This window comes from Schistocerca americana, chromosome 1 (genome assembly GCF_021461395.2).
Source record: "Schistocerca americana isolate TAMUIC-IGC-003095 chromosome 1, iqSchAmer2.1, whole genome shotgun sequence".
Lineage (NCBI taxonomy): Eukaryota > Metazoa > Arthropoda > Insecta > Orthoptera > Acrididae > Schistocerca > Schistocerca americana.
In genome coordinates this window covers 1077939745-1077966114 of record NC_060119.1, presented here as the reverse complement: position 1 = coordinate 1077966114, position 26370 = coordinate 1077939745, and the positions used below count along the sequence as shown (strand labels likewise).

General features: G+C 37.7%; 1 protein-coding gene across 1 annotated transcript in view; it reads right to left on the bottom strand.

The window, feature by feature from the left end:
- Positions 1 to 23875, bottom strand: part of LOC124596441 (MORN repeat-containing protein 3-like) — a 77970-nt gene extending 54095 nt beyond the window's left edge. The window contains exons 1-4 of the mRNA XM_047135578.1: positions 23754 to 23875; positions 20063 to 20211; positions 7375 to 7475; positions 3028 to 3187 (exon numbers count right to left, since the gene is read on the bottom strand). Of these exons, the coding sequence (XP_046991534.1) occupies positions 3028 to 3187; positions 7375 to 7475; positions 20063 to 20211; positions 23754 to 23875 (532 nt within the window). The remainder of the gene's footprint in view (positions 1 to 3027; positions 3188 to 7374; positions 7476 to 20062; positions 20212 to 23753) is intronic.
- Between the last annotated feature and the right edge of the window lie 2495 nt (positions 23876 to 26370).

Here is a 26370-nt window from a genome sequence, read left to right as displayed (position 1 = left end):
CAATGTGGCGTATTGAGAAGAAACTGCTGGTACTGCCGATTTGTAGTACTGGAAGTGAACTTCTGCTACCGCCAACTTAAGGCATAGGGTCAAACCATCTTAGCATGGTCCAGCAGCAGCCTAAATAGTCAGGCACAGATGGATACCAGATGGTGCTGCTAGGGCATGTGGTGTAGCATAGCAAAATAGTGCCCTGATGACAGCGCTCTCTGTTGTGACAAGCACGCTGCCTATTGGCAAGGTAGGTGTCCCCAGACACTGTGAATGTGACATAACTCTGTGGTAAACAGCCTTGGTCATACAAAGACAATACCTGTTTTGATGAAAGCTCTTCATCCATGTCCCTTTAGCAGTGTGGTGTGGGGAAGACACAACTACATCTACATCCATGTCCCTGCTCTGCAAACCACTGCACAGTGCATGGCAGAGGGTAAATCAAAAAACAGTAAACAGGCAGATACAACTCAATGATACCAGAAATTGTTTGTTTTAAGATTGACACAGCTCATATAAAAGCCCTCATTCTTCTCTTTGCACCAAACATAGTATTTTCCTGAAAATGTAATATTTTACAAGCTAATTGTATTCAAAATTTTCATTTTCTAGAATTTTAAACTGATATTCTTCCTTAACCAGAACCACAGTTATATAACAATGATTTTTATGTTTCCAAAAATATATACCTTTAATTAAATTATCAGTTAGTTTGTTAATTTGGGTGAACTTTGGAAACCCTTTCAGATTAAACTGTACTAATCATTTTCTAATTATATAGCTAGTAGTTAAGCAAACTTCACTGAAAATTGCATCTTTGTCTCTTTTAATTTTCCTGTCATTTGTGTTAATATCTAAAATGGAATTGCTTAGTATTTTACCAGTTTGTAACCTTCTTAATATGCATGTCTATAAATAAGCAGTGTGGCCAGTCAATTCACATTTGGCAGTCAAAATGCAAACATCTATGTGAGTCAATCAGTGTGCAGTAGGCTACATATGCATCTATATGCATGTCTGTCACAGTGAATCTCATAACATGTACATACTTTGAGAGCAAAGGAGGCCACTCACCAAAAAGCAGTGACATTTTTAAATCTTTGAAAGGCACACACATATAAGAAAGGAAACCTGTCAGCTTTTGGAGTAATCCTTTCTCAAGGTAGACTACAAATATATGCAGAAAACAAACATACACATACACACACAGACAAACTTTACATGCATATTCACACTTGCACGCTAGGAATGAGTAGGGAGGGAGAGCAGTGGCATGGGATAGGCATGCAATGCACAGGTGTCAGAGCTGGTGGTGAATGTTGTACACTAAAGGTGATGTGGGGAAGTGAATTGGAGTGGGGAATAGTGGCACAGAGATGGACTAGGAAGCTGTGCAGGTTGGGTGGGCAATTTTTTATTCTTGAGTCAGAAAATACAAATTTACTGTAGCACATAGGGCACTGAAGCATGGGGCTTGTGGTTTGTCGTTGTCCACAATAGAGCACCACTTTAGGAGGGGTGGGAAGAATCTTGGGTAGGATGTCCCTCATTTCAGAACATGATGGTAGATAACCATAGTCGTGGCAAAGGATATGGTTCAGTTGTTCCAGTCCGGGGTGGTATTGGGTGATAAGGGGGACACTCCTTTGTAGCTGATTCTTGTTGGTGGTGGGAGCATAGAGGGTGTGACTAGGTTTGGGGGTAGTACCTATCTGTGACGGCCTTTGTGAGATTGGGCCACCTATTAAAGCAGCCAAGACATGTACCAGCTCTGTAGCAAACACTATACAGCATGTTATTTCAATATGACTACCAACCAGCTGTCCACTAGAATTAATGATCACACTAAACTGTTGTCAAGAACAAAGTTCACCACCCAGTGCCACAACACGCTCAATTTCAATGACTGCTTCACAATCCAGTCCCTCTGGATCCTTCCCACCCCCATTAGCTTCTATGAATTATGCAGGTGGAAATTATCCTTGCAACACATCCTTCAGTCCTGTAACTATACTGGCTTTGATCTCCAGTAACCCACTATCCAAACACCCTCCACCCAACAGGTTCCCCTCCCTCCATCCTATCACCCCCTCCTAATTTCCTTCCCAATGTGCACCACTCCCCACCAGCTCCGATATCTGTGCATCACATACCTACCCCATACATCTGCCACCTCTTCCTCCCACATTCCTTGCCAGTACACTGGCTGCCTCCCTCCAAGCTACTAGCCACCTATCCCCAACCCCTCTTCCTGTCCCCTTCCTCTCTCTCCTTCCACCCACCCCACTGACACAACTCCCAAACCAATGGTCCACCTGCCAAAACACAGCGTCCAGCCAGTACCACGTAGAGGCATAGGCATATGTATGCACGTGTGTGTGTGTGTGTGTGTGTGTGTGTGTGTGTGTGTGTGTGTGTGTGTGTTTTCTGTGCATATTTGTACTCTAGTTCGAAGAGTATTACTCCGTAAGCTAACACTTTTCTTTCTTTTTTTGCGTGTATCTGTTGATGACTCAATGCTACTGATATATAGGACATATATTCTACCACAACTCCCCTACAAAATACATTACAGTTTTTTTGTTGATTTCTGCCACTTGTGAACATTTTGAACATTCTCTCAGTTTGAGTAGCTTACTGAACTGCACTACGATATGCCGTAGATGCCCTGTAGTCAACGAATCTGATCATCAAACTAAACTGTGTGTCAATAAATGTGAAGAGAAATTAAAACTAAATTGTTTATCAATCATTTAATAACAGCTCACCACCATCATCAACCACAAGAAGAAGAATAAATTAGAAATTCTAGGAAACTTATGAGACAGAGCCATATGAACCAGGTTGGTAAGTTACCAACTACGTCACTGTCTAAGCAGATTTCTCTGGATTCAGCGTGCCAGTTTTCTGGTAAAGGAAAATGTTTTGTTACATTGTTTTATTATAGAAGTTAAAAAATGTAAGATTCATCTAGTTAATTTATTATGTTTGGAGCTTTATAAAACATCATCAAAGAGAACAAAATGTAATTACCATAGGCATAAAGTCCAAGGCCATGAAATTGGTCATTTTTCCATTCACCTTCATAGAATGTTCCATCGGCAAACCACATACGCCCACGGCCATGGCGTTTGTTGTCTAACCAAGCACCATCATAATAGCTCCCATCAGCATAATAACTTATTCCCTGACCCTGCAACCAGCAACTTACAATATATTATAATATTTATGCATTACCACCAAAAATTTCCAGAGAGTTACTTTCATTAGTTAACTGTAATTATTACTCTGATTCCTTATGAGTACTGTGCTTTACATCCTTCAACCTGAAGGCAAAAATTATTTCACTATTACTATTTTCACTACTTCTGCCACTGTTCCTGAAAGGAAACTGGTTGTGCCTCTTTAGAGGAACTATTCTGGCAGCATTTACCTCAGACAATTTAGGAAAATCACAGAAAACCTAAATCTGGATGGTGAACAAAGATTTGATCAGTTGTCCTCCCAAATGCGAGTTCAGTGTGCTAACCACTCCACCACCCTGCTTGGTAATAGAGAAAAGCAACAATCATAAATATAAAATATAAGATATACTAACACCTAACAATCAATAATATTAGTTTGGTTATATTACTAACGAAGACTGTAAGGCATATTACTATTTTGTTTTTATTTTCTTTTTGGGTCATCATTGTTCTGACTGGTTTGATGTGGCCCACCAGGAAATCCTCTCTTGTATCAAACTCTTCACCTCAGAGTAGGTCTTGCAGTCATTGTCCTCAATTATTTCCTGGGTGTATTCCAATCTCTGTGTTTCTCTACAGTTTTTACCATCTGCAACTCCCTCTAGTACCATGGAAGCCATTGCTTGATGTCTTAACAGATGTCCTATCATCCTGCCCCTTCTTCTTGTCAGTGTTTTCCAAATATTCGTTTCCTCTCCGATTCTATGCAGAACCCTCTCATTATTTACCTTATAAGCCCATCCAATTTTCAACATTCATCTGTAGCAGATGCTTCAATTCTCTTCTGTTCTTGTTTTCTCACAGTCCATATTTTACTACCATACAATACTGTTCTCAAAATATACATTCTCAGATATTTCTTCCTCAAATTATGGTCTATGTTTGATACTAATAGACTTCTCTTGGCCAGGAATGCCCTTTTTGCCAGTGCTAGTCTGCTTTTCATGTCCTCCTTGTTCCATCTGTCATGGGTTATTTTGATGCCCAGGTAGCACAATTCCATCACTTTATCTTCTTTAAGACCATCAATTCTGATGTTAAGTTTCTTACTGTTCTCATTTCTGCTACTTTTCATTACTTTCATTTTTCTTTGATTTACTCTCAGTTCATATTCTGTGCTCAATAAACTGTTCAGTACATTCAGCAGATCCTGTCATTCTTTCTCACTTTCACAGAGGATAGCTATGTCACCAGTGAATCTTAGCATCAATATCCTTTCACTCTTGAATTCTAATTCCACTTTCAAACCCTTCTTTAATTCCCATCATTGCTTCTTCAATGCATAGACTGAACACTATGGGTGACAGATCACATCCCTGTCCAACACCCTTTTTAAACTGAGCACTTCATTATTTATCTTACAGTCTTATTGTTCCCTTTTGACTCTTATACTTGTTGTATATTACCCACCTCTCCTTACAGCTTACCCCCATAATTCTGAACATCTTGTACCATTTGACATTGTTGAATGCTATTTCCAGGTCAACAAACCATATGAACATGTCTTGATTTCTCTTTAGTCAGGCTTCCAATATCAACCACATTGTCAGAACTGCCTTTCTGGTATTTCACCTTTACTAAAGCCACAATGATCACCATCTAACACATCTTCAGTTTTCATTTCCATTCTTCTGTTATTATTCTTGTCAGCGATTTGGATGCATGGACTGTTAAGTTGATTGTGCAATAAATATCTCACTTGTCAGCTCTTGCACTCTTTGGAATTGAGTGGATGATATTTTTCTGAAATTCAGATGGCATAGTGCCAAACTCATATATTCTAGACACCAACGTGAATAGTCATTTTGTTGCCATTTCTCCCAATGATTTTAGAAATTCTGATGGAATGTTTTCAATCGCTACTGCCTAATTTGATCTTAAGTCTTCCTAAGCTCTTTTAAATTCTGATTCTAATACTGGAACTCCTATCTCTTCTATGTCAACTCCTGTTCCTCCTCCTACACATCAGACAAATCTTCTCCCTCACAGAGGCCTTCAATGTACTCTTTCCACCTATATGCTCCCTCTTCTGCATTTAAAAGTGGAATTCCCACTGCACTATTAATGTTACCAACCTTGCTTTTCATTTCATTTAAGGTTGTTTTGACTCTGCTATATGCTGAGTCAGTCCTTCCAACAATTATGTCTTTTTCGATTTCTTCACAATTTTCATGCAGCCATTTTGCCTTAGCTTCCCTGCACTTCCTATTTATTTCATTCCTAAGTGACTTGTACTTCTGTATTCCTGAATTTCCCTGAACATTTTTGTACTTCATTCTTTCATCAATCAACTGAAGTATTTCTTTTATTACTCGTGGTTCCTTCACAGTTTCCTTCCATGTACCTATGTTTTCTTTCCCAACATCTGTGATTGTCCTTTTTAGAGATGCCCATTCCTCTTCAACTGAGCTGCCTACTGAACTATTCCTTATAACAGTATCTAGAGCTTTAGAGGACTTAAAGCTTCTCTCTTCATTCCTTAGTATTTCTGCATCCCACTTCTTTGCAGACTGATTCTTCCTGGCTAATATTTTCAACTTCAGCCTACTCTTATTTTACTACTATGTTGTGGTCTGATTCTATATCTGGTCCTGTGTATTCCTTAAATCCAATACCCGATTTCGGAATCTCTGCCTGACCATGATGTAATCTAACCGAAACCTTCCAGTATCTTGTGGTCTTTTCCAAGTATACCTCATCCTCTTGTGATTCTGGAACAGAATATTTGTTATTATTAGCTGAAATTTATTGCAGAACTCAATTAGTCTTTCTTCTCTCTCATTCCTAGTACCAGATTACTGTCAGATGGCGCCGATAGGAAAGTGTAGTGACGCTTCTCTCTCGTTAAAAAAGCAAAAAATGAACAGTTCTTCGTGTAGAGAATGTAAAAAGCGTGTGATGAAGGTATTCTGTGAATCAAATGCAACTACTGGTTACACGAAAAGTGCGCGAAAGTAAATATAAAGTTCACCAGCGAGGATTTTCCGTGGACACGTCACGGTTGTTTACGTGACGAAACGGCCGATCTTGTAGCTGCAGTTGATACAAAAAACGAAATTATAAAGTTGCTACAAAGTGACAATGAGGCATTAAAAACCGAACTTTCTTCCATCAAGAAAGAAAACGATACAGTAAGACAAGAAAAGCCATCAAACGGAAAAGCAAGAAGATCGCGAAAATACGAGTGACCGATCGGACTTTAAAAACAATAACATTTCAAGTGTTCCCGTTGATGTCTCGGTAAACTCAGTAAGCCAAAAACCGGAAGATAAATATAAATGGAAGGTGGTGATATACAGCAAAAGGAAAAACAAGGCGACAGATACGCAACAAAAGGAATTCGCTGCTGAAGAATATAGCTGTCCCCAATTGCAAGCTCAACGTACGACCTGGAATTAGAACGCAACAACTCGGTAAACATTTTAAAAATATGGTAAATGCAAGACAAGATACAACAGAACCAGATTCTGAAATCAGACATAATTATAAAGGGGTGTTTATACACATTGGAACGAATTCGTTAAGGAGCAGCAGTGAGGAAGAAATGGCAAACGAAACAAGAAACATGATTCGTTCTGCAAGAAATATGTATGCAGGATCTCGGCTTATACTTAGCGGAATTATAAACAGAAAGTCGGTGAGTGAGAAATATATCACCAAAATAAACTGTGCTCTTAAAGAACAATGTGATCGTCTTGGGGCAATTTTTATAGACCCAAACAAATTCCTATGTGAAAACTCACTAGAGAAGGATGGCTTGCATTTAAATAGACTGGGGTCTGTAACATTCAGCAGAATGTTTGCAGATGTCTGCAAAATCATTAGAAGCAAGGGAAACTAATATGCCCTGAAGGGGGTGAAAAATCATGAACTCTACCTGGAAAAGGAAAATATAAGCACCATACAAAAATAGACGATACTAAAGAATTTGCCCCAGAATACATCTCACAACATGTAAACCAACAAAAGAAAAATTATATAAAAGTACTTCATCAAAATATTCAGAAACAAAAACTTAGAAGCAGAAGTACTCTTGAGTGAAGTAAGACCAGACATGTTATGCATAAGTGAACATGGACTAACTAAAAGTAAAATACATAATGTTGCAATAAAGGACTACAAACTAGCTAGTTACTTCTGCGGATCTAAATATAAGGTGTGGTGGCGTCTGTATATATATTAAAACAGGTACTCGATCAAAGAATGTAAACAGTGAAGATGCTACATTGCCCATAGCTAGCGAAAAAGACTTTGAAGTTACTGGTATAGTGACAAGAATTTTAGAGTGTTTTGTGTGCACAGGTCACCATGTGGCAGTATTAGCACCTTTCTGAAAAACATTGCCAGCTTACTGAGAATGAATGTGAAGAGAAATCTTATTATATGTGGAGACTTCAACATTGACATGGGAAAAGACACAAAAATAAGACAGGATTTTTAAGAATTGTTAATACAGCATAACAAGAAAGTAACAATAACTGCACCAACAAGAATGACTTCACAAAGTGAGACAGTTATTGACAACATAATTACTAATATGTGTAACTATGAATCACATGTAGTTCATACAGAAATATCTGATCATCATGGACAACTAATCAGCTTTTGCAGAAGTAATGACACAGCATCAGAACCAAAACAAACAACCAAAGAAATTAGGATCATCAGTGAACAAAATATCAACATCTTTAGAACAATGTTAAGTAAGGAAATCTGGAATGAAACCCTACAGGCCCAGAGTGTAAATGAAAAATATGATGCATTTATTTCAACAATTAAGTACCATTTTATGTAGCATTTGCCAAAGTAAATACACAAGAAAGGCAACAAGATAAAAAACAGTGGATTACCAGTGAAATATTAGAACAGTGAAGGAAGCTTCAGGATGTGAGATGGATGGGCGAAGCTGAAAACTATAAAATGTTAAAAAAGAAGTATGGAAAAAAAATACAAGAAGCCAAAGCAAGAGCAATTGACACCACCATAACGAACTCAAAAAACAAGGCAAAGGCAGATTCGAATGCAATCAATGCTGAAAGAAAGGAAAAAGATGGGTCAAACAAAGAAAAAGGTATTAAGTCAATTAAAATAGACAACACAGTGGTCACAGATGGTAGAGAAATAGCAAACATACTGAATAATAACAATATCAGTGTAGTAGAAAACTTAAAATTGGAAAGAAATAGTCGAAAACAGACGGGCATTAAGTTACCAAAAAGATCATGCAGTACTATGTTCTTAAGACCAGTCACAGAAGATGAATTGCGGAAAACTATACAGAAACTGAAGTCCAAGAAATCAGCTGGTGATGATGAAATATCAAATCACGTAATAAAGCTGGTAAGTGAGTAGATAATAACACCACTGCTGAACATAGCAAACTGTTCTTTCAGAGATGCATTTTTTCCAGAAGAACTGAAGATAACGAAGGTAGTGCCAGTGTACAAGAAAGGGTGTAAGGATGATCCCAACAACTACAAACCAGTTTCACTGATATCAGGTTTCTCAAAAATCCTAGAAATGCTTATATATACCAGATTAGTTAACTATTTGGACAAACATAACATTCTCATACCCTCACAACATGGTTTCAGAATGGGTAAATCTACAGAATCAGCAATTGCCAGTCTAACAGAATACATTTTACAGTCCTTAGATGAGAAAAAGGTTGCCTCTGCAATGTTTCTGGATCTTTCAAAGGTATTTGACACCATTGACCATGAAATGCTGATACAAAAATTAAGCAACTATGGCATTTGTGGGCAACCAGGTGAATGGATAAAATCATACTTGTGCAACTGCAAGCAGTATGTATCATTACGAAACTCATACCAATCAGAAACCAAACCCATCAAATATGGAGTGCCGCAGGGTTCGGTAATGGGGCCATTGTTATTTAATGTGTTTGTTAATGATATAGGTATTGAGGAGTAAGAAAAGAAAATATTGTATGCTGATGACATGACAATACTAAATAGTGACCAAAATATGGAACAGCTTGAGAGAAGGGCATACATATCTGCAAATGTCACAGCTCAATGGCTGTTGGAAAATGAACTGGTTATAAATCTAAAAAAGACTATGTATGCAGGGTTTAAAAAAAGGAAAAGGCTTTAGACATGGATTTAGAGGCTGATGGAACAAGGCTGGAAGAAGTAGAATCTGCTAGATTCTTAGGTATTCTTGTGGATAATCAACTGAAATGGGAAAAAAACTTATTAATAATGTCTGTAAGAAACTGAGCTCTGTCATTTTCTTAATGACGCAGCTATCACAGTATTCAGACAAGAACCTTCTGTGTACAGTGTATCATGGACTTTTCGAACCATACTTACAGTATGGAGTGACTGTGTGGGGAAACAAACAAGAGACAAAACGAGTGTTCACATTAAAAAAAAAAAAAAAAAAAAAAAAAGCAATTAGGACCATTTTAAGAAGAAAGACCTCTGAAGCATGCAGAAACTGTTTCAAGAATTTGGGTATCTTAACTTTTTCATCGTTGTATATATACAAAAAAATAATGTACATCACAAAAGGTGGTGAGGACTGTATTACAAATGCTAGTGTCCACACCCACAATACAAGAAGGAAGAAAGAAGTACGGAGCATACCCCACTGACTAGCAATGCTAGAAAAAGGACCCCAGTACTCTGGTGTCAGACTACTAAGAAGTCTGCCTAAAAACCTGCAAGATAGTGTACTTCACAATGACTTTCCAAAGAAACTTAAAGACTATCTCATTGAAAAAGAGTTTTATAGTGTTGCAGAATACTTTGCCATTAAATTTGTATATATTGTTATTCATTATCAATGATGTAAAAATGTAAGCTAAAGGTGTAGAAAAATAAGTGATAATGAATGTTAATTCTTTGACATGTCCTATATTACACGTACATTTACTGTACACAGTGTAATCTTACAGGATCAAATAAAATTCAATTCAAGCCCATATTCTCCCTTAACCCTTTCTCCTACTCCTTTCCTGACGACTTCATTCCTGTCCTCCATGACAATTAGATTTTCATCTCCCTTTATGTACCGAATTACCCATTCAATATCCTCATATACGTCCTTTTTTTTTTTTTTTTTTTCAGCGTACAAATTCAGCAGGTACACCTGAACTATCATTGTCAGTGTTAGTTCGCTGTCGATTCTCACGAGAACAAGCCTATCACTGCACTGTTGACAGTAACACATTCTCTGCCCTACCTTCCCATTCATAAGGAATCCTACTTCCATTATACCATTTTCTGCTGCTGCTGCTATTACCCTCAACTCTTCTGACAAGAAATCCTTGCTTTCTTTCCATTTCACTTCACTGACCCCCACTATATATAGATTGAGCCTTACCATTTCCCTTTTCAAATTTTCTAGCTTCCCTGTCATGTTTAAGCTTCTGATGCTCCATGCATACTACATACATGCTTCAAAACAGTGGTGAACAAAGCAGTAATTGCAAAAGAGCTGATATCCATAAACGCTGTTCCTTTTCCACTTATGTTGCTCCTTTTCAGTTCATCTCCCACTACATACATAACATTAATGGGTTGTCAGCGAAAATGTACATCCAGCTCAGAGACTGTTTTTGACATGTCCTGTAGGGTTGATGGCTGACTTCCCACACTTGACCAGTATGGCCCTGTCAAACATAGTTTCAGAAAGACCATTTAATAACTTTGAAAGGTCATTTAACCTGGCAAATAATTACAGGAGTACAGGTAACATATGACCATATAGTTCTACATCTACATCTATACTCTGCAAACCACCAAGAGGTGCATGACAGATGGTATCTCCCATTGTACCAATTATTAGGGTTTCTTCCTGTTACCTTCATGTATGGAGAGCAGAAAGAATGATTGTCTGAATGTCTCTGTGCATGCAGTAATATTTCTAATCTTATCCTCAAGATCGCTGTGTGAGCAATGCATACAGGATTGTAGTATATTCCTAGGGTAATTATTTAAAGCCGGTCTTGAAACTTTGATAATAGACTTTCTCATAACAGTTTACATCTAACTTCAACAGTCTTGCAATTCAGTTCCTTCAGTATTTTTGTGCCACTCTCCCATGGATTAAAGAAACCTGTGAGAATTTGTGCTGCCCTTCTCTGTAAAAATTCAATAACCCCTATTAGTCCTATCTAGTATGGGTCCCACTCACTTGAGCAATATTCTAGAACTGGTGACACAAGTGATTTTTAAGCAATCTTCTTTGTAGACTGACTGCACTTCCCCAATATTCTACCAATAAACCAAAATCTTATACCTGCTTGAACCTATGTGATCATCACATTTCATATGCATACAAAGTGTTACAGTCAGGTATTTGGGTATTTGTATGAGTTGGCCAATTCCAACAGACTCATTGATATTATAGTCATAGGATACTAATTTTTTATTTTTATTTTGTGAAGTGCAAAATTTTAAATTTCTGAACATATAGAGTAAATTGCCAACCTCTACACCACTTTGAAATCCTATCATGATTCAATATTTATATAGCTTCTTTCAAATAGTATTTCATTATAGATAACTGTATCATCAGCAAAAGGCCTGATTTTACTATTGATATTGTCTGTAAGGTCATTAATATACAACATGAACAGCAAGGGTCCCAACACAGTCCCCTGCGGCACACTTGAAGTTGCTTCTACATTTAACAATGACCCTCCATCCAAGATCACATGCTGTGTCCTCCCTACCAAAAAGTCCTCAATCCAGTCACAAATTTCACTTGATACCCTACATGATTATACTTTTGACAATAAATTTAGGTGTGGTACTGAGTCAAATGCTTTTCAGAAATCAATAAATACTGCACTTATCTGGTTGACTTGATCCAAAGCTTTCAGTATTTCATGTGAGAAAAGTGCAAGTTGGGTTTCACATGATTGATTTTCAAAATCCATGCTGTTTGGCATTGAGGAGGTCATTCTGTTCGAGATACCTCATCATGTTTGAGCTCAGAATATGTTCTAATATTCAAACAACAAATCGATGTCAAAGATATTGGACAGTAGTTTTGTGGATCTCTTCTCCTACCCTTCTTGTAGATGGGTGTGACCTGTGCCTTTCACAAGAACTGAGCATGGTTTTTTGTTCTAGGGATCTATGACTGATTATAGTTAGAAGAGGGGCTAACTCAGCCACAAATTCACTGTAGAATCTGACAGGGATTCCATTGGGGCCTGGAGCTTTGTACAATTTTAATGATTTTAGCTGTTTCTCAGCACCACTGACAATAATACTTACTTCATTCATCTTTTCAGTGGTATGAGGTTTAAATTGGGGCAATTCTCCTGGATTTTCCTTAATAAAGTAACATTTGAATACAGAGTTAAGAATTTCAGCTTTTGCTTTGTTACCCTCAATTTCTGTTCCTGTCTCAGATTTGACACTAGGTGTGGTGCCATAACAGCTTTCACATACAACCAGATTTTCTTTGGGTTCTGTGAAAGATCACTTGACAAAATTCTGCTGTGGTAGTCATTGAAGGCTTCATGCATTGCTCTCTTCACAGCCAAATATGTTTCATTCAGCATCTCTCTGTCTATACCCCTATGCTTTGTTTCACACCTATTATGCAGTAACCTCTGTTTCTTTAGAAGTTTTCTTATAGTGACTGTATGTAATGGAGGGTCCCCGCCATTATGAATTGTTCTATTGGGCACATATCTAACCAGTGAATGGTCAACTATTATTTTCAACTTGGTTGACGTAGCTCCTCTACATGCTCATGCCCTGTGTTGAAAGTTTCAAGTTCCTCATTGACTGATTTTTTATCTAGTTACTGAACATATACATCTTTTTGCTTGTTTTAGTTGTCATTTGTACTTTGGTACTCACTGTCACCACAACCACATCATGGTCAGTGATACCAGTTTTGATGTGGACATACCAGTTTTAGTGAGGACATCCTCAAAGAGATCAGGTCTATTTTTTGCTATTATATTCAATATATTTCCATCATGATTGGGGTCCCTAACTATCTGTTCTAGGTAATTTTCAGAGAAGAATTGATTTAAAAAATCTTTATAAAACAGAAACCAGAGCTCAGTGTTTATTTTATTTGAGGTATTTATTATTAGCACAATGGAACTGGTAGAAATTAACTGGTCTCATGCAATTTACATAACTGTTGCTCAGAGTAATTATTTTCTGTCTTCCTACCTTTCTAATAAAGGGATATGACAACAAAAAATTTCAGTCTGTCCATAAATATCCTCTATGGTAGTGATGTATTGCATATGTGGTTGAATACAGTGCATATGTGTGAAGAAACAAGGTTTAGTACTTCATTTGAGATATTATCAACTCAATGAGAGTTTTTGTTTTTGAGGGAGTTATTACATTCTTAATGTGTTTTGTTGTGGTTTATGTGTCATCCACTGCCAGGTGCACTTTTGTCATATACCTGCCACTAACAACAGAACTGCATGACAAAGTGAGCTGACAGCCCTTGTGCATGATGAGGAGATTGTCATTAACAGAAGAACAGCAAAAGGGCTTAAAATAAGCTTTTCAGGTTTATTTACAAAATAAAAAATTCACCTTACAACCAAACTTTGTGACTCTTCCTCATTTCTTCTACTTTTAACAGCTGATTTTTGAAAATTTCATTGAAACTTTATGAAGTATACCTGGAGCAGTGGGGTATTACCAATTGTCATGCCAGCATGGTCTTACTAATGAAGAGATTTCAACGTATTCTGGAGAACTCAGACATTGAATCAGACATCTCTTCATCTCAATTCTTTCCACCACAGATTCAGGAATCTGGTACAACGATGAAGATCGTAGCTAGGAACAGAACAGAAGGTCAGCAACATGCTATTGCCAGGAAGAAAGGTTGCTTTTGTCATCCTGAGGGACAGAGGATAGCCCAATGCATATGCCTGCCACGAGGCATTGGATGACTCTCTCATCATTGTCTACCAACTTCTTTTGATGAATTGATGCTATTATAACAAAGGAGAACACACAAATAAAAGGTATTACAGTCTGCTAGCTTTCAGAGTCAGTGGCTTCTTAATGTGGCAGAAGATTTGAAGAGAAGGAAAGGTCTTTCCTCCTCATCCCGTCTGGTAAGTCTCTCCAGACTGGGGTTCTGGGTGACTTTTCTGAACTCTACCCCTTCTCCTGAAACTCACCAGTCCTTTTCCCTCACCCCTCTTCCTTCCCCTTCAACCCTTCTGCCAGGAGCCATTGGCTCCAAAAGCTAGCAAACTGTAGTATCTCTTATTTGTGTTCTCCTACAACCATTTGGTGACTAGATTTTTTTTATCTATCCAATTCCTTATATTTTTAAAACCTGATTATTTTCATTGACATATGTATCATATAGAAAACACACTGAATCAAATGCTCACACTTCAGTAAAAACACACATACATAACCTGGACCACATAATTTGAGGAATTGGTATCGTGTATGTTGGAAAGGCATTTTCTTGGATGACCTTTGGTCACATTCTTGGGATCCTAATTTTAAAAGAGATGAAATAACAAGAGTCAGGTTCCACGAACTTATCAGATTCTTTAAGTTCAATGAGAAATCACCCCAAGCTCAAACCATCCCTGCTGACAAGTTCGCTTTTATTTCTGTAATATGGAGCAAGCTTTTGTAAAGCTGCCTCTTCCATTATTGCGTTAGTGAAAATATCATAAGTGATGAGTAGTTATTTCCAGGCAAGCAAGATGCAGTTTTACCCCATTTATTCAAAACAAACCTGACAAAAATGGACTCTAATTATGGATAACTGCAATAATGTCAGCTGAGTCTATTTGCAATGGCACATACCTTGGTAAGGAGGAAAATCAATGAGACATTGGGAGAGTATGTCATTATTCATCTCATGAAACCATTTCTAAACCAAGGAAGAATGTGTCGACAGACAACTTCTTCACATCCCTTCAGTTTTGTCAAGAAACTTCAACGGAAGAAATTTTATTTGGTGGGAACAATGAACAAGATCTGCCAAGAGTCCCCAATTGTGTGCAGAAGAACAATTCTGAATTACATTTCACCATTGACTTGAGAAAGACAGATAAACCAGAGTGCACCCTGACAGGGAAGAAGACTACGAATGTCACAATTCTCAGCACACTACATCCTGAAGTAGCGGTGTGCAAAGAAAGAAAGAAGAAATCAGAAACAGTTATCTTCCATAACACCACAAAGTTTGGTGTGGATATTGTTGATCAACTTGTTCACAAACATTCAACTAAGTTTATTCGCAGGAGATGGCTGGTGCATGCCTTTTACAATATCCAACATAGGGAGTAAATAATTTTCAGATAATCTACAATCAAATAACCAAAAATTACCTGAAGTGGACGGCATTCATTCATCAGCTGGAAAATGAACTTACAAATGAGAAATAATAAAGAGTGGGATGGAAGTGAGAAATCCAACTGAATGAAAAAGTAGCTATTGGACTGGAAAAATAAAAAGGCAAAAGAATAAAAAAAATAAAACCAACAGCACCTGTGAGAAAGGCAAAAACACAATCTGCAGAAAATGTGTTTGAAAGCTCCAATAATCTGCTCAGTGTAATTTCAGTGGTTAGAATTAAACAAATGAAACAAATAAAAGAAATGTTAGCAACTTTACAAATATAGTTGATACCGTTTATAGTGCCATTACTTTTAATGATACACAAAACAGCAAAATCTAACAGTCCTGTAGCATGACACTGCTTATTGCAATTTATTGTACAAAATTATGTATTTTTATTCTATTATCCGAGGAATATATCAGTACCGGTAAGCTACTCATTCTTCAGAAAAGGGGTGTGAGAATAATCTGTGGAGAAAAATATAGGGAATCTTGTCGCAACTTGTTTCCAAAAACAGAGGTGTTAACAGTTATAAACACATACATTCTAAAAGCCATATTGCTTGTGAAAAGACTGCACCCAAAAACTTATTCAGATTTCCACCAGTACAATACTAGAAATAAAGAAAGATTTTACATTGGCAGCCACAGAACAGCACTTTACGAAAAGGGGCCTCAGTATGCAGGTATAAAATTAGCTAATGCACTGCCTAGAGCAGTCATGGCTCTTCCTACAAATAAACTGAAACATCAGCTTAAGAAATTTTTAGTAAAACACCCTTTCTACACATTAGAAGAGTACCATACTTATATGAAGAACAACAAATGCTTTGTGAAATTATGGAACAGAAATAAGTAAACACCTTATTGAAATTTTGTTGTAAATTAATGTCGTATTCAGAAGAATGTGTCTTGTGTATTGTACAAATAACTTTAATCATTACTGTTTCTTTGTACATGTGCAGTGTACCACTCGATGTTGAGTAAAGCTATTGTTATTATTATATTATTATTATTATTATCCTTTACAAATGGAGTTTCCCTGACCTACTAAAGACTTCTAAAATTACCCCACTTCACAAAAAGGGCTCTAAAAATGATGTAGCCAATTACAGGCCCATAACAAAACTCAGCTCATTCTCAAAAATATTTGAAAAATTATTTTACACCAGATTGGAAGACTACCCATATTGACAAAACACCAGCATGGTGTTAGAAAGCAAAAGACAACTACCACAGCTATTTATGAGTATCTCAACAAAACCTTAAAAGCACTGGATAATAAGGAAATCACTACTGGTATCTTTTTAGATTTATCCAAAGCCTTTGATGTAATTGACCATACCATACTCCTTAAGAAGTTAGCAAATAAAGGTATAAGAGGAATTGCAAACAAATGGTTAGAATCTTACCTGTCAAACAGATTTCAAAAAGTTGAAATTAATTTTGAAAAAAGAATACAACCACCCATCGATCTGCTGTCCACTCCTCTGACACAATGCCCATTAGATATGGTGTGTCATAAGGCTCAATCCTGGGACCCATACTGTTTCTGCTATACACTGATGATATAAGCACGAAGCTTGCTACAGGACATACCACACTATTTGCCGATGACACAAGTATACTGATAACGGGTACTGATACAGAGGACCACAACCAAAAAATTAAACCACTTATGTCGTCACTCAGCAAATGGTTCAACGAGAACAAACTAATTATAAACATATAGAAAACAACGTACATCAACTTCAGACTCTCATCCCAAAAACAAGAAATGCCTGATGTGATTCTAAATAACTAAGAGCTTATGTGTGTGGACTCTGTCAAGTTTCTTGGCACATGGCTTGAAGGAAATCTTAAGTGGGGAACTCACACAAATTATATCTCAAAAAAGCTCTCAACTGTGTGTTACATTTTAAGGATACTCAAAAAATGAGTCACAAAATCTGTTCTCATACATGTATATTATGCTTACTTCCATTCTACATTACAGTATGGAATCATATTTTGGGGGAACTCACCTGGAGGTAGATATATTTTCAAAATGCAAAAAAAGGCAATACGCATAATATGTAATCTAAGACATAACAAATCATGCAGACAACATTTCAAAACAAATGGCATTATGACACTGCCCTCTGCTTACATTTATAATACCGTCTCATTTGTCAAGTCATACCTGTTAAACAATGACTGCACATTAAAATTCAATGGAGATATTCATAACTATGCAACAAGGCAGCAATCTGACCTACATATGATTCAGTCCAGAACTACCTGCTACCAAAAAAGTGTTTAAATGTTGGGATACAAATGTATAATAATTTACCCAATGAAATCAAAGCAACAAAGAACCCAAGAGCCTTCACACATAAGTTACAAAAATATCTCTTGGACCATTGCTTTTATGCAGTTGATCATTTTTTTTGAAAGGGGTTAAAAATGTAAACAATATGATAAATGTTCAATTAGGTCTGAAAATTATATACTGTGCATGTCTATGAAATATACTGGATTATTATATACTGTGCATGTCTATGAAATACACTGGACTACTTTACTATTACATTTGTATTGGCTGTTTGTATTTTACCATACAACATTTGTATTTACTGTTTTGTTAAAGATAGCTAACTTCCTCATTGCAAAATAATGTAAAATCAATTTATTAAATATTACTTGCAAATATGTTCCCTTGACCTGTCCAATATCGCATGTACAACCTTACAATTCTATAATTTGTATTAACTATTTTGTTTAAGATAGATAATTTCCTTGCTACAAAATAATGTAAAAATCAATCTGTAAAAATTACTTGTAAATAGCTCTCTTGACCTATCCAATATCACATGTACAGCTGTACAATACTATGATTGCCTGGATCAATAATAAAAAAAAATAAAATAAAATAAAAATAAATAAAAAAATTAAACTTTTTGGAGACTTATTTCTACTTTTTTGCGGGTTTCCTGGTCTACTCGTATCAATGGTTGGGATAATTGTAGGACATTAGAACATTTGGACCCAAAATATGTTTTACTTGAACCTTACATTTAATATCCATTTCCCCATCCATGGGGTAAACTGTATATAGTTCAACTCAGGGACAACACTACGATAACACAGGGTCACCAAACTTGGAAATATAATAGAATCATTCTACAAGGTCACATTACTAACAAATGAAGAATTGACTGGAAAATTGTATCGTGTTAATAAGACATAAAGACATTAAGCTTAAAAATGCTGTTTCGTTACCGCAAATTACTCCAACTGACCATAACACACAAAATAAACGATACATATACAGGCAACACTCCGCAACGGTGGCTAAGTTTATTCCCTCCGCGCTATTTCTCTCTCTAGGGAAGTCTATCTGTAAGGTTGAGCTTGTCTCTCTCACTTCTTGCACCCCATTCTAAAAACATCCAACAAGTAGAATATCAATACGCAGGCTCAGTGCTAAAAATAATCAGGACACAATTTCTTGTTCTGCAAAACATTATTAATTCGCAATCAAACCATCGCTCTCTCTAGCAAATTATTTCAGTACTAAACAAATAAAATGGAGTGTAACGGATGCAAGTGCGAGGCCTCATGAAAATACTTTCCGACAAACAAATTTGGTAGTCTAACTGTCGAACAAAACGAATACTGCAGACTTGTAGCCGTCCAGCATAATGCTCAAACAAACCTTTCCAAGATACGCCAAATTTATCAATCTTAGACGACATTCACAAGCCTGTAAAAACGAAACAAAATGAAACTGAGACACTTGCTAACAATACAGCACCTGTGCAATATAATATTTGCCCTGACTGGGATCTCTGTAGTCTCCTTCTCTGTCCCTTCAAAAGGGGTACAAGACGGTTCAAAACAAATATGAATATTTTCCCAAAAAACAAAACAGATGTAAACACAGCATTATCGTGACTGAAAAGCGCCATTGTCACCTTGTAAAGTACCAGCAGCAATCTTCCGTCATTCTGACACGAAGAAAATTAAAAATGAAAAAATATAAAGCAAATACCGATTATGTAAGAGAAAAACAATGACGGTCTTCAGCAGATTTCGGAAGAAAAAAAATGAGAAAATTTTTTCTACTAATCCTTTGCTTCGTCAGAGGGCATACTGTGAAATGATACTGACTTAAGCGCAGTCACTTACTGATGGAGATAAAAATTATATTGCTAAGCGAATCTTAAAAAAAGACGATTCTTACACTAAAAGCCCACCTTCATGTCACATTTTACCTGTCGTTTTCCTTCGTACCATTCGCCAGTGTACTCTATTGCGTGTAAGCAATGGGGTTCCATATGGCTCTGGATACCATATCCATGTCGAAGTCCATGCTCCCAATCGCCCTCGTATCGTTTCCCCGATGTCTCTAAGAATATTCCTTTGCCTGGAGAATAATTAAAGGTGATGTGAAATCTATAGGTTTACTATTTTCGTTACAGTAAGATACGAAAATACGCTCACCGTGTCTCTTGTTATTCTTCCACTCCCCCTTGTAAGTGTTGCCGGAAATATTAAAAATTTTACAGCGAAGACCATTTTTGTATGACGCGATTTCCCGTCGTTGACTAACAGAGAGTTTCTTCTCCGTGCTTTTTAAAAATGGCATTCCACTGGCACGAGAATTTTGATTCAAGAGATGTTAACTGCAAGAATGTAACCTACCTACTATTAGAGCTTTAGAAGCACGAGAACGTTTCCATGACAATAAAATAAGCATCACAATTAACAATCGAATCCACTGCGCGGTATTATCGAGTTCGCTTGGTACTTGGTAGTGCAGTACTGAATAGAATGGTAGGTACGAAAGACTCGGAGCTACTGCTACTTGCGTCATGGCACAAAGGGTTAGCAACAGTTCTGTTGTTAAATTGATTCTGTGCAAACGATTTATTTTAAGAAGACATATTAGTAAACGAAAAGGACTAGGCTAATCATTTATTTCAAAGCCTTGCGAATACGATACTATGATGTAAATGCAAGGGAGTAAATAATGAAGAAATTGGAGTATTTTGAAGACGTGTCGTTTATTTTGAAGCAAAGATAATGCAGTCGTCTCTAATTAGCATCTTTAGAATATTCATTTTCATGTAATTATCTGTTGTTAGTTCTAGAACGTCTTGCAGGGACCTCTTTTCTACGATATCTTCGTAATTTATCAGCGTTTCACATTAACGCTGCCGGTACATAAACCGGTTTTCATAAATTTCCTTCGTCTTGACCAGTGTTTCTGTCTTGTTTTTTTATTTCGAAAAAAATACTGTGACACATGAATATTATACTACGACCTATAGTGATCTCTAGAAATACTTAAGTGCTTAACAATGGAACAGTGAGAAGTATTGTACACGAGTGCCGATACACGTGTTTTTAACAACCTATTAAGAGTGAATTATATTAAACACTTAATTCAAAGGTGGAAGCACATTCTGTCACACCTTTTTGGCAGCATCCACTTGATATAAAGTTCATGCAACTCCCTCCATGGGCCAATTTTTCAAGGTAGTAACAATTAAAATGGTATCTACCACATTATCACATTGTACATGGCTTATGTCCCTTGGATCCTACACAACAGTGTGTCTGGGACATGTAAGTAAGTCAAGGGTGTGGATTTTGTTTAAGTGCAACATAATTAAATGTTTGAAGATCATGTAATAAAACAGTGTTACAGTTCTGATATCAATTACTGTTGCAACCCAATACATTGCAGTATGGTATTCCACTGAAGAATAGAAACTCTTAACATAACATACTGGCAATGCATTGGTTTGCACCAGTAATTGATATTAGCACTGTAATACTGTTTTATTGCATGATCTTATAGCATTTAATTATGTTGCGCCTAAATAAAATCCACACCCTTGACTTATTTACAAGTCCCAGACACACCGTTGTGTAGGATCCAAGGGACATAAGCCATGTACAATGTGATAATGCGGTAGACACCATTCTAATTATTGCTAGCTTGACATATTTGCCCATGAGGGGAGTAGGGAATTGCATCAACTTTATATCAAATGGATGCTGCCAGTAAGTTGTCCCAGAATGTGCTTCCACCTCTGAGTGAAGGCAAAGATATTTTATGTTGCAGTTGTTTCTACATTTTACTTTTTCATTGACTTTTGTTGCAGCTCTGTGCAATTGTCAGTCCTTTCGAAGTCTCTACATCCCTATGGCAACCTACATCCATTTCAACCTGTTTGCTGTATTCAAGTCTTGGTTTCCCTTTACATTTGTTACCTCAAACTTCTGTCCATTACCAAACTAATGATTCCTTGACGCCTTAAAATGTGTATCATCAACTGAACACTTCTTTTGGTCAAGTTGTGCCATAAATTTATTTTTACCCCAGTCTGTCCTGTGCCTTTGATATACACTACTGGCCATTAAAATTGCTACACCACAAAGATGACGTGCTACAAACGCGAAATTTAACCGACAGGAAGAAGATGCTGTGATATACAAATGATTAGCTTTTCAGAGCATTCACACAAGGTTGGCGCCGGTGGCGACACATACAACGTGCTCACTTGAGGAAAGTTTCCAACCGATTTCTCATACACAAAGAGCAGTTGACCGGCATTGCCTGGTGAAACGTTGTTGTGATGCCTCATGTAAGGAGGAGAAACGCGTACCATCACGTTTCCGACTTTGATAAAGGTCAGATTGTAGCCTATCACGATTGCGGTTTATCGTATCGCGACATTGCTGCTCGCGTTGGTCGAGATCCAATGACTGTTAGCAGACTATGGAAGCGGTGGGTTCAGGAGGGTAATACGGAACGCCGTGCTGGATCCCAACGGCTTAGTATCACTAGCAGTCGAGATGACAGGCATCTTATCCGCATGGCTGTAACAGATCGTGCAGCCACGTCTCGATCCCTGAGTCAACAGATGGGGACGTTTGCAAGACAACAACCATTTGCACGAACAGTTCGACGACGTTTGCAGCAGCATGGACTATCAACTCGGAGACCATGACTGCGGTTACCCTTGACGCTGCATCACAGACAGGAGGCCTGCGATTGTGTAGTCAACGACAAACCTGGGTGCACGAATGGCAAAACGTCATTTTTTCGGCTGAATCCAGGTTCTGTTTACAGCATCATGATGGTCGCATCCATGTTTGGTGACATCGCGGTGAACGCACATTGGAAGCGTGTATTCGTCATCGCCATACTGGCATATCACCCGGCGTGATGGTATGGGGTGCCATTGGTTACACGTCTCTGTCACCTCTTGTTCGCATTGACGGCACTTTGAGCAGTGGACGTTACATTTTAGATGTGTTACGACCTGTAGCTCTATCCTTCATTCGATCCCTGCCAAACCCTACATTTCAGCAGGATAATGCACGGCCGCAGGTCCTGTACAGGCCTTTCTGGATACAGAAAATGTTCGACTGCTGCTCTGGCCACCACATTATCCAGATCTCTTACCAATTGAAAACGTCTGGTCAATGGTGGCCGAGCAACTGGCTCATCACATTACGCCAGTCACTACTCTTGATGAACTGTGGTATCGTGTTGAAGCTTCATAGGCAGCTGTACCTGTACACGCCATCCAAGCTCTTTGACTCAATGTCCAGGTGTATCAAGGCCGTTATTACGGTCAGAGGTGGTTGTTCTGTGTACTGATTTCTCAGGATCTACGCACCCAAATGGCGTGAAAATGTAATCACATGTCAGTTCTAGTATAATATATTTGTCCAATGAATACCCGTTTATCATCTGCATTTCTTCTTGGTGTAGCAATTTTAATGGCCTGTAGTGTACCATTCATAACCACACACCCCTTAGCTCTCAGGCAAAGGACAAAATATAGTGTAGTCAGGTGTTTTTCATCCAAGAAAAATGATTTTAAAGTTGGTATTACATAGATTTTTTAAACTGGATTTCAACCGGAACTTTTTTTATGGCTACTTACAAATCACCATTCGTCTTTCAGATTATTAAATATACTTCGTCATATAGGTTCCCTTGTCTGTAGCTCTGCATTTCAGAAGCTTCTATTCTCTTCTTGCCCCTGTTTATTGTTCACTTTCATTTCAGTTTAACACAGAAACCTTTCCTAACATTCCTCACGCATTACACCCAGATTTACATACTGCAGGCCTACTGAGTCTGTAACCTAAGATCTCTCCAGGCAAATACCTTGTAACTAGAGTAGCAACTGAAACATCCATTCTGTCCACAAACATGATTGCACCAATTCCTAAAGAAGATGCATCATCGGGTAATGACAGTCTAGAAATCATTAACAATGATGCCTCCATCTTGGCCCATAGATCCCAATGAAATCTCACTATTTACTTGTAAGAGATGTCAAGAAACAGTTCTAAGAATGCACACGCATGACATGCTAGAAAACTACGCCAGTTTAGTGAGCAGATCTACATGGCATTATGTACATAATCAATTCAGTGAAGTGCAAGGAACTGGCACACACAAGTGCATACCACTGCAAGAATTTGAGAAGACTTGAGATGATGGAATTTCAGAAGCACTTCTAATTGCTGTGATTAAACCCAAAATAGTATTACAAATGAAATGGCACTGGGCATATATAAAAATTCTGTCAAAAAGTAGGAAATTATTGTGGAAACTGGGAGGAGCTCGCTCAGTATCTTCCTAAGTAGCAAGCAGTATTTGATGTTGCAAACAGTACTTGATGTTGCAAACCAACACAACAATCGTCTAGAATTAAGATATTTACCAAGGAAGGGTACTATATTTGATTCAGTGTTACAACATTGCTAACGAGTTATAGGACATATTTGCAAATAACAATAGAGTCCAGGGGTACACGTGTTTGGTTTTTTTTTTACTTAAAAATCCTTAAAAGCTAATATAATGTGTCTTACAATACTTATTAGAAAGGAAATTATTCCCTTTCATTAGTAAGAACCATAGAACACTTTGGTTTACAAAAACGGCTGCTGAACCAGTGATGTTCCATATGACTCACTCACACTTGTAATAAAATTCTAGAAAGTATCCAGAATTCAGACAGAATGACCTTATGGCTGCTACGTAGGTCCCCCCGAACCAGTGGTCTTCCTAGCCTCGATTTGTCTCCGTAGCCTGTCTAGATATTCCTTTATTTTCTGAAATTGTGTGGTTGTATCCATCTGTTGACCCTTGCGAATTTCCGCCACCTGATACACTTCCGACTTCACTACTGCATCTGTGATGCTCAGTGTACTTGCTGTCTCCATTGTTTCATAAATTCTGTCAGCCAGCTGGAGAATAGTGGTCGTGTCGCAGCCATACTAGCCACTGCCACTCTTACTGCTGTGGGAAGCTGTGATGTTCAAACCTACTGGAGTGTAACATCCGAAAATTCTGCCTCTGTCAGAACCCCTGTAACTGCCATCAGAATTCTGACGGGGATCTGTCACCTCGTTGCTTGCTATGTTAACAGTTTTCTAAGCTTGTTTATCAAAATCCTCTTTAGACTTGTATATTGCTGTGTTGTTGGTGGATGCTTAATTTCGTCGCCTACTAGTGCTTTGGTGTCCGGACTTGATTGGTATTGCGAACTTTTCTTGATCATTTGTTACTTTGTTATGGGTAAACACCACCTATAACATCAAAAACCAGAATTCCAGTTTATCAGGCAGGAACTGAGGCGTGTGCACCTTCATACACCCTCTAGATGAATCACTGTTTCTCGTAGTTTTGTCGACTGTGGAGCCTGTGATGCGCAAATCATTAATTTGTTCTGGCGAAGCATTTCCATGCCATGCTATTTCATTCTGTGAGGTTTGTATCTGGCTGCGCAGCGTATTCTGTAGCTGTACTAACTGACTCTCGGGGGCCGTGATGAATCTGATGCCTCTCAAAATAAGGTGGTTTTTCGCGAGCTAATTCAGTTCAGCACGGAACTGGATAAACATCTTGAAGTTCATCTCATTCAAGCATAAGTGTTCGAAGACATTTCTAAGACTATTCAGAACGAACTACTGCAATGCATTGCGTACCATGATGAAGTTCGTAAAGAAATAGAACATACTGATTATGTTGCAGTAATAACAGATGTGTCTTGCAAATTTCAATTGGTTTTTGTTTTGCCGTATGTTGTTGAGAGAAAACCTGTTGCAATATTTTGGAACTTTCTTAATCCAGAAAGTCAGGATGCTTATTCTATAGCTGCGAGTACTCTGAAAGAAATTGAACCATTAATTGGCGATGATCGAGCGTAACTAATAGCTTAGAGTTACGATGGTGCAACCGTTATGTGTGGCAAGTCGAACGCAGTCCACAAATTAAAGACAACCAAATGCAAACTACATCCATTGTTATGCGCATCAGTTCAACGTTATGTCTACGGCAGCCACTGTTAATCACAAAACCCGCATCTTTTTTGCACACCTTTTTGGTAATTCTTCTTTCTTTTCTAACTCGCCACAGAGATAAAAGTGTTGCACAGCATTATTCAAAAAAGCTTGCCTCGTTTGTGTGACGCAATAGAATTACCATTCGCGAGTAGTAAAAGATGTTTTTGAAAACGGGGAAAAATCGTATTAATGTAATGGAAGTCATGGAAACAAGCGAGATCACAAAACTATCTCCTGTTATTGAAAAAGCTGGTTCCTACAAATAAAGACTGCAAGATAACGAAGTCATTTTCTGTCTAACATTTCTCTATAAGAAAATGCCTCATGCAGAAGTACTTTTTAATCAGCTTCAGAAGAAGATAACCGAACCGTCCACAGCAACGCAAGACAACCAGAACATTGAAGCGTTAGAAAAATGAGTGCCTTAGGAA